This window comes from Chrysemys picta, chromosome 2, assembly GCF_011386835.1.
Source record: "Chrysemys picta bellii isolate R12L10 chromosome 2, ASM1138683v2, whole genome shotgun sequence".
Lineage (NCBI taxonomy): Eukaryota > Metazoa > Chordata > Testudines > Emydidae > Chrysemys > Chrysemys picta.
This window is the reverse complement of record NC_088792.1, coordinates 114,630,112-114,644,323: the sequence shown is the minus strand read 5'-3', so window position 1 is coordinate 114,644,323 and position 14,212 is coordinate 114,630,112. Positions and strand designations below refer to the sequence as shown.

Here is a 14,212-nt window from a genome sequence, read left to right as displayed (position 1 = left end):
CCATTTAAATTGTGATTCTCTAGATTTGTAACTGACGGTTGTAATGTGACCCAAATGAACTATTTCCCTCCTATAGGAGTTCACATTGTTTAATTTTGACTGAACATTAAGCAATAAATCAGTAGGATTAAATTGGATTGTTCATTCAGCCAAACTAAAAGCTCTTCACCGCCTTGTTCTTTCTCACACACTCCTGGGGTTCTCTAGTGTGTTTTGCATGTTGCTCATATGATGTTAGATACAGCCCAGCAATTTCATAGCAATGCTGACGTCTGAGCTCTGGGAAAACATGGTATGGGTTGATCATGCTTGTGTTTGTCTGTCTGCACACAAGGTTCTTACCTATATGGTATTTGGGGACATATAAGTACCTTAGTTAGATGAACAGATAGATATTATGTGTAGCAAATGAGACAGGGAAAAGATTTTCTCCATTTTCCTAATCTATTTATGTATTCATTATGCTGTTTTTGGAATGGATTTTTCTGTTTCGAGTTAGCAAAATGAAGTATAAAGTTGTAAAACAAGAAGGGAAAAAAATGAAAAGTTTGTTCTAATAGCTCATTGCTTTTCTTTTTATTTCAATCTAGGCTGGCCATGTCTGTGGAGATGATATAGATATAATTGATGGACGTCCCACTGGGTCTGTGAGAATATCATTTGGCTATATGTCTACTTTTGAAGATGCACAAACCTTTCTAAAGTTCATCATAGCAACCAGACTATCTGAATCAGACTGCAAGTTTCCCTCCCAAACCACCACAAGAGAAACTATTACACAGAATGACCATACTGCCAATAACAATGCAAAGAAATACTCTCTGAAAACTATCGTCTCAGACACGGGACATTGGAATAATTCATCTGCAGCATTGAAGAAACCTGAACCTAGCAGGGCTGTTGTTTCTGATAGTGCTATACCAGTATATAGAAGTGGGAGCAAGCCAATCACTGTCACCAACATTTACCTCTACCCAATCAAATCTTGTTCTGCATTCGAGGTACATATTTAAAATGAATTTTAGAGATTCATTTGAGCCATCCCCCATTTTTTCCCCCTAGCTTCTCAGGAATATTCTGTGTTAAGTATAAGGCAACAGCAGGTGAGTATTAATCTTATTTCAAGGAGTGGTGTTCACTTTCTCAAAACTATACTGTAAATTATCTGAACACTTGGATATTTAGTTTTTGAGGGAAATTCAATTAGATGAAGTCATGGAATGCAAATTTATTACATTTTCCTAACCCCCGTCCAGAAAATCTGCACGTAATATGTATCAGAATGAATAGTTTGGATTCCCAAAAACTTGAATAAATTATAATCAAGTCATTAGTATGCTTATACTAAATGACACGTGATGGACTGCAAGCATTGATGGGTGTGCAGCAATTGAGAAATAACTTGATTAACATGTTATAATTGAGAGGAGACTGATTTACATTACAAAGAAATGTTATCATTAAAAATACATTTGCAACAGAAATATGACATTTAAGTGTTGCAGCCCTATTTGAAAGTTCACTCTTTGAAGATTTTAATTGCTTTTTTGCCAAGTTAATAATATGGTCACCTTAGCTGCGACTTTTTTTTTAAATAATGCATGATGAAATAGGTGTATGCGCTGCACATTGACCTAGAATCTGACTTTGCTTCGCACTGTGCTGTGGAGCAATTTAATGAATGTCAATAATGGTATAACTTTCCTTATGGAAACTTACCAGTGTGGGTCACTATCACACATCTGAGTGGAAATTGGGGTCAAGCTTGGTGACAAATCACCTGTATTTAAAATATAGCTTCTCAAACAATACGATAATCATATTTTTAAAATCTGAGGGACTTTAAAACAAAATATAATGAAGTGTGACCATGGAAGTCAATTTTTATATAAACATGCCTTGGGTTTGCGTATGATGAACACTGCCCTTAATTCAGAGGCACAGCCTAGGAAAATACAAAAACAAACTTTAATTAGCTGTCTAGAAAGGCAAGTACACCCTGCATTTTATAAAAGAATGTTTCAACCTTAATTCAACTGCTGCAGTTTTTTGAATTGTATTATAAAAGCTCACTCCTGCCAAAATGTTTTACTGCTGCATAGACGTCCATACACCACGCAGGCATGCATAGGGTTAAATTGGGGCTTTAAGCCATAGACTGCTGTCAGGAGAGTTGTGCCACAATAAGTCTCTTCTAGAGGATTTGGATGCTGTGTATCCAGGCACAGGCAGGATGTATCTTGGAGTGACAGGGTGCACTAGGATTTCTCCCACATAAGCAGGGCCAGATATCTTCCCTCCAAGGCTAGCATCACAGCGGGTGCTAAACTCACTGAAACCTTGCACTCCCCTGAAGAACAGCTATGTGATTGCCAGCAAGGTTTTTTTGCACTCTCGTGATAACCTGCCTTCCCCATGCACCCATGTGGTGCAGCACCTACTGTATATGCTTATAGACTAAACATATCTAAGTTAGCTGGAGAAATTGCAGGTAGATTGTGAAATTTTGTTAGCCTTGCCATAGAATCATAGGGTTAGAAGGGACCGCAAAGGTCATCTAGTCTAATCCAGGACTTGTTGTGTCTAAACCATCCAAGACAGATGGCCATCCAGCCTCCCAGGTTTACAGTCAGCTTTTAATAGTACTAGAAATGTAATTTATAGTTGTTTAGTATTTGACACTTGCATTGAAGCTGTGGACAGAGGCTCAATCAGCATCAGGTCCAGTGTGCTAAGCACTGTACAAACACAAATAGACACAGGCCCAGATCCTCTGAGGTATTTAGACATCTACCTCCCATTTAAATACCTTTGAGAATCTGGGCAACAACGTGGACACACAATTAAGTATATACATGCTTTATGTGCATTAGATATTGGAGTTTCAGCTATCCTCACCTGTTTCTCAAACTGGCCAGCATTAATTGGTCCATTTCTTATACATGTCAGAGTAGAGATGGGGTCTGAGGAGGGATTAGTAGAAAGAGAGTAAAATGGCCTTGCTGATCAGTTCAGGAAGGATGTTTTATGCATAAAGAACAGCATGGAAGCAGGCCTGGATGGGAGGGTTAAGAGTTGAGAAGACTCCCAGATTATGGGTTCCAGCCATGTGGAGAATGGAGGTGCTATCAAGAGTGACAGAGAATAGGGGGAATGGAAAGGGCTTGGAAGCAAAGACCAGAGTTCAGTGTTGGTTGTATTAATTTTAAGTTGGTGATGAGACAGCTAGGAGGAGATGTTAGAGAAGCAGGAAGAGATGTGGGACTGGAAGAAGGTAAGCAGGTCAGGAAGGGTTCTTTCCTTTCATTATCCTCATCAGTCACACCTGTCTTCAGAGTTCTCGCTCCAAAACTCCTAGAGACAGAACTAGACTTGTCACTCACCACTTGGTGTTTAGGGCTGCCCTATGAAAAATCACTCCATCAAATTTTCTGCCTGTAAAAGCAGTAAAAATAGCAACCCCCAGTTCACCATTTGTAAAGAGCCCTAAAGGCTAATTGTCCTCATTTTATTACCAGTCCAGCTGAGGGTGAAATCTAAAAGCTATTGTTTATTTTGACATGGTATTTTTCAAGTCAGATGAGATTTCTTTGGCTATCAATATTTCATGGAAGTCACTTAACTCCATTCTAAATCCAGTTCCTGCTTGGCCTCTATTCAAGGCTAGGAGTAGGACTGCAAGATGAAGCAGATACCTCCACACCCCATCTCATTGCTAATTGCAGAGTGAGTCACTCTCCCTAAGACTGTAGGGATATGTCTACACTGCAATTAGACATCTGCAACTGGCCAGTGCCAGCAGACTTGGGCTCATGGGGCTTGGGCTAAGGGGCTCTTTAATTGTGGTGTAGATGCTTGGGTTGGAGCCTGAGCACTGGTACCCTCCTGCCTCACAATGTCCCAGAGCCTGGGCTCCAGCCTGACCCCAAATGCCTACACCTCAATTAAACAGCCCCTTAGCCCAAGCCCCATGAGCCCAAGTCCGCTGGCACGGGCCAGTCATGGGTTCTTAATTGCAGTGTAGTTATACCTTAAGTGTCACTATTGCAACTTCAGCCTTCATTATTTTGAAGGGTGAAAGTCTCAGATGCTACACACATTGGTGTTTGAAGTGAAACATTCTAGAACTACCTTCTCAAAAAGGAATGGAGAAGGAATGACATTTTGAAAACTAAATATAGCCTTTCAGATTGTCACCGGAATTCAATCATTCTGCATCTCTGTTGTTTGTCACAAAAGAGTTAGCTAATACAGAAAATCACAAACTTTGCCAGTCTTCTGATATAGTGATCCTAGTAGTAGGGACTGTTTCAGTTAATGTTGCCAAACAACATCTGTTCTAACACTGGTCATCACAAAGCTCATAACTTCCTGAAACATTTGCCCTTTTGATTGAAATGTTCTATTCTTGGTCACTGGTTACAAGGTTTTAGTTCTTTAGACTTTCAGTTCAATTTCAAATTTTTAAAAGTAAAATCCCTTTGGCCATTTTGTAGTTAACGGAGGATTAAAAAAGTTTTTACCACTTATAATTTGGATTCTATTTTTTGATGATGGTGGAACATCTCTAAACAGACTAAACTATTAGGGCTTTAAATTTTATACTGCTGTAAGTGCATTCTTGTCTTTTGCCTGCATACAGGAGATCATGGTCAGGTTTGTTACTTCAAGCATGGGACTCAAGCCTGCATTGTACTATTGACATTTTGGCATGGAGAGTAAGTAGGTCTGAATGCGAGTACATGTTCTGTTGCAGTGCAGAAAGAAAGAAAGAAATGCCAGACTATGCATGTGCACAAGAAAGTTCTGTTAAACTGTTTGTGCTTTGGACAAAACTGCCGTTGACATTGGGTGCAGGATTCGGTTATCAAAAGATAAAGTTGGTGAACATGTGTATTGCTTGGCCTTTTTTCAATGACTAGGAGTAGAACTGCAAGATGCAGCAGGTACCTCCATACCCCATCTCATGACTAATTGAAAATCGCTGTTTGACCTCCTCTCTAGTGAAAAGTCCATTAATATAACCCACTAGCTCTAAAACTTCACTCCTCCTGTGTCTAGCTGCCCTTGCACATAAGGCACTGGATGCCAAGAGAAAATGAGAATGCAGGGGATGAAAATTAAGGTGGGGATCTGGAACTAACAGGGGGATAGTTAGTCCCTATTCCATATATCTTATAAAATGTGTTTGACAAGGAGTATTTGTCTACTGCCCAGTCCTGCTCCATGCATGCGTTACCAAATGCACAGAAAGCAGAGGACCCAGATGGAATACGATGTTTTATGGACTTTGGGGGAGGAAGCTCTACTTTCATTTCCTGACAGTTTTTATTTCAAGCTGGGGGGACACAATCAAACCGGAGACGAAGAAGTTCTCACCCTCCCCCACCTTCTTTTAAGATACACAAGATTGTTTAAAGTATGCATTTTTAAACATGAACATTTTGTGTCCATTAATTTTGTATTGTTACCATGCTCAATGAAAAAAGGTTAAGACTTTAAACATTAATAACTTTATTATTCTTATCAGAGATTCTAAACTATAAAAATTGCATGGTATCACCCAAGACTATATAAATAAATAGTTTTCATTTAAAATACAACACATACTTTTAGTTATCAGTGGACAACAATATATACAGGTGTTATGAACATAAACTTTTCTTACACTTGTATAATTTAAAACCTGCTCAGTTAATTCTCTTCATATGTTCCAAAATACAGTAACTGTAATACCCACTCTATTGTAATCAGAAAAAAAAGTCAAAAAGCATTTTAAAAAAGAATTCTAAAAAGATGAAAACGGGTTTCTAATGGAAAATCTGAATTGTAGCATCACTAAGCACTATGCTCTGCTTACTTTTCTTGCTAAATTTTGTTTGATTTGCACAGAAGAACTCTTTTTAGCTAAAAACAGGTAGCCCAATCTGTGGACCAATAACATGAATTGGCTTTATTATGCAATGGTCTGACTCATGACTGGTGGAGAAGAAGATTAGCAAGCATGAGAAATAGGAAGAATTTGGACTTTCTACTGGTCTCCTGCCCTTCTTGGAATAGGCAATCAAGGAATGGATTGCCAAGCTCTGATCCTCCTGGGTTTCAGGCCTAGATACATAGGTGAATGGAGGGGTTTCATATTCACCTGAGCACATCTCCAGACATCATATGCTGAAAAATTAACTATGTCATTTACTGATGTTCTGCCCAAGAGGTGGGGCATGCAATTATCTTATATTATTGCAACTTTCTTATGTGGGATCCCGGTAATGTAAAAATGATAGGAATTCCGATGTAGAGGGAAAAGGAAGTACTTGGCAAATATCAGTGACATAAGTGGAGGGGCTTTATTACTGGGCACCTTTAGGTGATCAATATCTTGGGGAAGAGGGAGAAGTGAGTTGTGGACATGCAGTCAGGGGTGCAGCATCTCAAAGTTGGAGCATGGAGGTTCCTACAATCATCCTGAACCTACAACAGGCGAAGTAAATTGCATGGGATGATTGTTGCTATCTATCATTTATCTGATTTTTTTCTGCATAGTGCCTATCGCTATGTAGTGCATTATTGAAGGCCCTGACTGAGGAAGGCACTTAAGACATGTTTAGTTCTAAGTATGTTCATAAGTCATGTTGCCTTTATTCGCCAGCTCGAATATCAGATTTCTGGCTGAAAATTCTGTACCTACTGTATAGGTACATGAAGCACATAAAATTATTCTCATTTTTTAAAGGAAGTAGAAAAATATTTTTCTATTTTTTGTTTTTGTTTGTTTGTGTACTTCATGCATTTTACAGCACTCTGGCCAAGAATTTTAAATGGCTACTGCAGAAAGGTCTGACTGAGAGGTTGAAAAGGCCCTTATAAATATCAGCAAGGGAGAAAATAAACCCTTTTAGAAGTTTTTAAGTTTGTTTTCAGTTGTGGAGATGATAACGATGTTCTATCAGAAACTTGATTTTTAAAAAATCTATTTAAATTATGCTGACATTATCAGTCACTTGAGGCTGAATTTTGCCCTCCGGTAGATGCATGATAGGAAGTGTATGCATGTATCTGAGAGCAGAATTTGGCCCTCAATATTTACTTGCTAGAGGTATCTTGTCAGTTAGCTTGCCAATAATCACATGGACTGTTCAGGGAGTATCTCAACTAACATATATGAAAATACAACAAAGCTTAGTCATAGTTAACTCTCTAAATATATTACTGCTACTGGAGAGTACACGTGATCTGAGACAATATGTTTAAAAGACCAGCTTTCAACTAAGTGGAAATCCTCAAACTGAGGTTCTCTCATTTTACTTTAATTTCACAAAGTAGTTTCAGTTTCACAGAAAAAAACAGGGTCTCTTTGAGCAAAAAATCTTGAAATTTTCAAAATGTTGATTTTCAAATTTTTCTTTTTAAAAAACTCAATTTTTGCATTCAGTCACATTTTTTTAAACTTCCTATGTTTGGATATGAGAAGTGGAATTGTGAGACTCCTAAAATGGCCCAGATAAAGCTGAGAACATTTTCCACCAAATTTCACGAATGATATTCACTATCTTCTCACAGCCCCACTTGTTAATCGTGGTGTCTAAAAGCATGGTGATGTGTAACAAACAATAGTAATAAAACTCAATTTAGATTTGGCACCTTCCTGCAGAGATATTTCTCTTTGATTTGATAATTAAAGCTTCTGTTAACAAGGCTGACATTGACACATACATGAGTTTTCCTATTTCAGTTTCAAAGGATTTCACTAGGGGAAAGTTTCTTTTCCCTTTCCTTTTTGTGCAGTGCCTTTCCAGTACTACAGCTAAAGATCTTTATTAAATAATTGATGTTGAGCTTTCTTTCCCATTGTATTTTTTTTCTGTTGCTATGCCAGGTTTCTGAGTGGCCTGTAGGAAACCAGGGATTGCTGTATGACCGAAGCTGGATGGTTGTGAATCAGAATGGCATTTGCATCAGTCAGAAGCAGGAACCTAGACTGTGTCTGGTACACCCCATAATTGACCTGGAGCAAAAGATTATGGTCATCAAAGCAGAAGGTTAGTAGGCAGCATCCTTTCCTCTCCCTTATTAATACTGAATAATAATAAAAAGAAGTACAGAATGTCATGAATCGCTAATATATTAGGGACAAATCTTGCTCTTCCAGCTGTGGGTACGGAAGTTCCAGACTTGAGCAGAAAGGATAGATTTGGCTTATGTATGGGGAAGGGAGATCTCCACAGTGGCTCCCTACATGCAACTATGGAGTGGGTGCCAAGGGCAGGAATGGACAGTGCTGGTAAAATTCACAACTATGCAAGTCCACTGGCCATTCTGCTTCTCCACATCATGGAGACCGAACACTAGCCTCAAGGGGCTACTGTAGCCCTGCAGCTGAAGAACTGGCCATCCCACAGCCTGACCACAATCTCTTCAGCACACAGCTGGGTTACTTGGGCTGTGCAATGGAGACAGACTTTGCTGCTTGATGAGTAGATCATCAGTGGGGCTTGGTATCACTGAAGTGATGACATGACATTTTTTAACTGATTGCTTTACAGTATCCTTTCAACTAAAGGAAAATATCTCATTCTGGCTGCTTTTCTGAGCACACACTCAATGAATACACGAAAGAACCATATTTGGAGAGTCCTGGGGTTCTGGAAAGTTCTCCCCTACTAGAGGGGATATACTGTTTCTTTCACTGACAAAACTATTAACATTGAACTAAACAGCAGGCTTGTCGTCTTCAGAGCTCATTATTAATGCCTTGTTTGCATATAGCTGAACAGTGTTTACCTTCTCCCTGGGGTCTAACATTTGCTCAGCCTGTGCATCAGTTAATAATGTATGTGCTCATATTTGAGCAGCTAGGCCCAAACAAGTTAACTCCTTTAGGTTTTTTTCCTGTTGTCATAATTCATTGTCAGGGTTGTTTCTCTTTCCTCGCGGAACTGCAACAAGAGATTCCTCCCTCAGGATGATGGTTTAACCTTCAGAATCATAAGGTGCAGACTCTGTGATACCCCTACAGTATTGAGGTCAATAGGACCTATCCTGTGCACTGAGAGTCCCCATTCTCTTCTCATTTGCTCCTAGGGCATTTGAAATCAGTGGGAGTGTTTGAACTACAAGTTCCCTGTTTTAATTGGCAGGGCAATTTGATGAAGGGCATTTGACTCAGAAAGTTGCATCTCCCTAGATCTAGGAAAAGCTCAATTAGTGACCTAGTGGATAGAGATCTGGACTGGGTCTGTGGAGACCTGGTTTCTATTCCAAGTGCTGCTTCTAGCCTTCTGGATTACCTTGGGGAAGCCTTGGGGGATTATCTCTAAAGTGGGGATAAAGATACTTCTAAGTAATTTTTTTTTTTTTTTTTTTTTTTGCGAATTGCTTTGTGATCTACTGTTGAAAGATGCTGTATAGGACCTGGGTGTGATTATTCAGAGCACGGCTTATGCATTTAGCTGGGGTTTCAAGAATGCATAGAGAGTATAAATAGGGTTGAAGGAGGGGTGGTTTTCATTTATTCATCTGGACAATGGAGGGGTATCCTGGGTGAGGATATTAATCTTTTGTTATTTGTTTATTTTGTATTGACTCTTTTTCATGTTTTGATGTATTCATGCTGAAAGAGAAAGGAAAGGCACTTTTTTAGACTCCTAAGTACTTAATGATTAAGTAAACTGAATATACAGTGAGCAGTAATGCAGTGTCACTAGTGAACTATTTTCAGGGTGATTCTTGTGGGAGATACTGGATATAGGATAGTGTGCAAAAAGAAAATCAATTTGGAAAACCCACCTATAAATTATCTGGCTTTGCCCTGTTCACAGAGATGTCTCTTTATAAAATGGAACGATCTGGTACTGTCCCTAAGTCTTTAATACATTAGGTCATCTAGCCCACTTCTTTGCAATAGCAATGCTATTTTCTAGTATTTATGGTATAGTTTCAGTCTAGTAATAGTTTTAAATGACTGGTGATGTCTGCTGTTTACTTTAGGAGATTATTCCAGAGACTACATGCAGTCAGATACCAAGTAATGGGGGCTTATAAGAACCTGACTGGAAGCCTGAATAGTTACACAAATTGAGAAGACCTTCATGATATCCAGACTAATTTTCCTCCTCTTAACTTCAACTTTAGGATTATATTCCATTGTACCATACTTTTTTTTTTTTAAAGTGGAGATATCCCATCTCCTAGAACTGTAAGGGACCTTGAAACGTCATCGAGTCCAGCCCCCTGTCTTCACTAGCAGGACCAAGTACTGATTTTGCCCCAGATCACTATGTGGTCCCCTCAAGGATTGAACTCACAACCCTGGGTTTAGCAGGCCAATGCTCAAACCACTGAGCTATCCCTCCCCACTTCTACGAAATAATTACTCTCTTCCTGGTGTTTACACCCTTCAGATATATAAACGATTGTTACATCTCCCAGTTAGTCATCTCATAGTAAAGCTATTCTTATTTGACTTGTTTAATCTTTCCTTATAAGACAGTCCTTCAGGCTCAAAATCATTTCTGTTGCTCTTCTCTGAATTCCCTCCAATTTGTCAATATTTTGTTGCTATTGAGGTGTGTAAAACTGAATACTATATTTCAGGATCTTATAGGCACACCACATCTTTACAGAGAGAAACTGTCAGCCCTTTGTCCTGTGATGTGATGCCTTTCTTTCTGCAGCCCAAACTTCATTACCCTTTTATCCTGTCATTTCATATTTCAAATTGATAATATTTAATTTGTTGACTACGATCACCTCTAGTTCTCGCTAGGCATTATTTCTTCATGATTTTTTTTCCAGTGCTTGAGGAGAACAGGCAGTCGACTGAAGTAGTAGGAGCCAGTTAGGCCCTTAAGATGTTGATATCTTCCCTCACTCAGGCCCTGCTACCAGCCTGCTTATTTGTCCCCTTCAATTGAGTGTTGAGAGCCACTATAGCTGGCACAGAAGAGCAGTCATGAGTGAAAGAAGAAAACGCCCCTCTGGGGCAGCATTCAAAAAAAGAAAGAACGCAAAGGAAGCTTTTCTATATAAGCAGGAAGGAGCTCTCCTGAGATACATAGACACAAATGTTCACGGTGAGCCTTACGGCCCCTGTGAGGATGTGAGTGGTGAGGAGATGCCTGATCTTCCAGTTAGTCAGAGTGCAGGTGACCTGGCAGCTACTGCAGCATCCATATCACCATCTCAAATGGATGTAACCATGTACATTCCTGAAGAAAAGTGTAGATCAGAGAAGAGTGTGGTGGACGTGCAAGAAACAGCTGCTGCTGAGTTTAGTTCCTTACGTCTAGATGATCCAGGACTGTGGACCCACTTGAGCAGTAGCCTGAGGGACTTCCTTGTACTACATGGGCCGCAGCAAGTGAAAAACGTCATGTTCCCCAAAGACAATGAAAATAGAAGTTTCCATCCAACACATTACTGGCATGAAATCCCCAACGGTGACAAAGTGGAGAGGCCATGGCTTATGTACCCAAAAACCCAGAATGCTGCATACTGTTTTTGTTGTAAACTCTTCCAGTCTAATGTTCCAGCTACATTGGGTTCTACAGGAACAAAGGACTGGAAAAATCTGGCTAGAAATCTGGCATGCCATGAGAAGGCAGCAAATCACCAGAGAGCATTCCATAGGAGGAAAGAGCTTGAGATGAGACTAAGGCTAAAGGCCACCATAGATGATCAGCATCAAGAGAAGATCGCATCAGAGTCTCTTTACTGGCAAAATGTTCTGAAAAGGCTCATTGCCATTGTGAGAATACTTGCTACCCAAAACCTAGCACTGTGTGGCACTTCAGATCGGCTGTATGTGCCAAACAATGGAAACGTCCTTAAAATTGTGGAGCTGATGACTGAGTTTGAAGCTGTACTCCAGGAGCAGCTAAGAAGAGTCACCACCCAAGAAATGTTTCAGAGTAGCAGCCGTGTTAGTCTGTATCCGCAAAAAGAAGAACAGGAGGACTTGTGGCACCTTAGAGACTAACAAATTTATTAGAGCATAAGCTTTCGTGGACTACAGCCCACTTCTTCGGATGAACCCAAGAAATGTACACACATCACTACCTTGGAAAAACAATTCAAAATGAGATCATACAGTTACTAGCAACAAAAGTCAAACAGAAGATTGTGGCAGATCTGAAGTCCACAAACCATTAATCTATTATTCTGGACTGCACACCTGACATCACCCATATGGAACAAATGACTTTAGTGGTGCTTTTTGTAACAACAACAGAACCTAGTGAAAATGTCCCGGCAATGGCGACTGTCAGAGGGCATTTTCTAGAATTTATTGACATTGATGATACTACAGGAGCTGGTATGACAAATGTGCTTCTTAAAAAGCTGGAAGATACAGGAATTGCGATAGCTGACATGAGAGGTCAGGGCTATGATAATGGTGCCAATATGACAGGAAAGAACAGAGGAGTGCAGACACGGATCTGAGAAATACACTCTCAAGCTTTTTTTGTCCCATGCAGTTCTCATTCATTGAACTTGATGGTCAGTGATGCAGCACCAGCTTCTAGTGAGGCTGCTGAATTTTTTAATGTAATTCAAAGCATCTATGTATTTTTCTCTGCATCAACGCATTGATGGCAAATTTTGAAGCAACGTCTGGGAACATCTTCTCTGAAACTGAAACCACTGAGTGCCACACAATGGGAAAGTCAAGTGGAGGCGATAAAGCCTATCAAACACCAAATTGGGAAGATAGATGATGCCATAGTTGCCATTATGGAGGATAATGCTATGACAGGAACTGTTCGGGGGAGAACAGTGGCAGAGAGAAATGGAATCACCAGAAACATACATAGCTTCAAATTTCTGTGTGGCTTAGTGTTGTGGCATGACATACTGTTTGAAATAAATGTTGTAAGCAAGATACTCCAAGGTGTTGACCTTCATATATCTGGAGCAATGGTACAACTGGACAAAGCAAAGTCAGACCTACAGTCTTACTGGTCAGATGAGGGATTTCAAAACATTCTGAAGAGTGCACAGAAGTTGGCAGAGGAACTTCACACTGAAGCTATTTTCCCACCCATTCAAGAATACAAGAGACACCGAAGAAGAAGACATTTTGATTATGAGGCATGGGATAATCCCATAAGAGACCCCCAAACAACAATTCGAAGTTGAATTCTTTAACCAGGTGCTAGATTGTACAATACAGTCAGTTGAAGAATGTTTCATGCAGTTCAAGGAACACAGCAGTATATTTGGGATGTTGTATGATATTCTAGAACTCCTCACTATACCTGAAGAAGACCTACACGAGCAATGCAGGGCACTAGAGACAGTGTTGACACATGATGACATGTGCGATATTGATGCGAGTGATTTAGGTGATGAACTGAAATCCCTTTCAAGATACATTTCAGCAGGATCAACTCCAAAGGCTGTTCTGAAATATATGTGCACAAATAAGATGACCACTCTCTTTCCAAATGCTTTTGTTGCTCTGCGCATACTTCTAACACACCCTGGAACAGTTGCCAGTGGAGAACGCAGCTTCTCTGAGCTGAAGTTAATAAAAAACCATCTATGCTCCACAATGACACAGGAGAGGCTGGTCGGCCTTGCAACCATCTCAATAGAGCATGAGCTGGCCCAGACTGTGGACCTTCAGGAAGCGGTTCAAATCTTGGCAACCAAGAAGGCACGGAAAGCACCACTTTGATTATTTGAACAGATAAAAATGCCAGGGTTTACTATGCAGACAAGAAAAGTTACATTTGCTGTTCAGGTGTTTGAAAGTTAAGTGTTACTTAAAATTTTTGAACAAGTCATTTTAAGTTGTTAGTTCTCCTTTATTGGGGTAGGTAGCAAAGCAGTACCATGAGAGGAGTAGAACAGGAAGAAGGCAGAATTGAGACCTTTCAAAGTTTTGGCCCATGCGAGGGGGCATTGGGGCATCATTTGAGCTCCCTGCCTCAGGTGCCAAAATGTTGTGGGCCAGCCCTGGATAGACCACCTCTCTCTCTCTATGCGACACTGCCACACCTGTAGTAAGTAAAGATGCTCAGGGTGTTCTCCTCTAGCGCCATATGACTTAGGAACTTGCTCTCTGATGTAGCTCAGTCTGTTAACCTTTCAGCATGCTGCAAACTTCATCTATTCTCTCAAGCTTGAGGAGAGGAGAGGAGTGGTGGAAGAGGGGAATTTGTGGTGTTTATTTTGTATTTGGTTGTATTGTGTTATGTGAACTTATTGT

The 14,212-nt window shown here is 40.0% G+C and overlaps 1 protein-coding gene across 8 annotated transcripts in view; it reads left to right on the top strand.

Annotated features, from left to right (window-relative positions):
* Positions 1–14,212, top strand: part of MOCOS (molybdenum cofactor sulfurase) — a 375,701-nt gene that overhangs the window by 327,955 nt on the left and 33,534 nt on the right. For all 8 annotated transcript variants that reach the window (XM_008169331.4, XM_065584014.1, XM_065584013.1 and 5 more), the window contains 2 exons: positions 591–1,001; positions 7,877–8,039. In XM_008169331.4, coding sequence (XP_008167553.2) covers positions 591–1,001; positions 7,877–8,039 — 574 coding nt within the window. The remainder of the gene's footprint in view (positions 1–590; positions 1,002–7,876; positions 8,040–14,212) is intronic.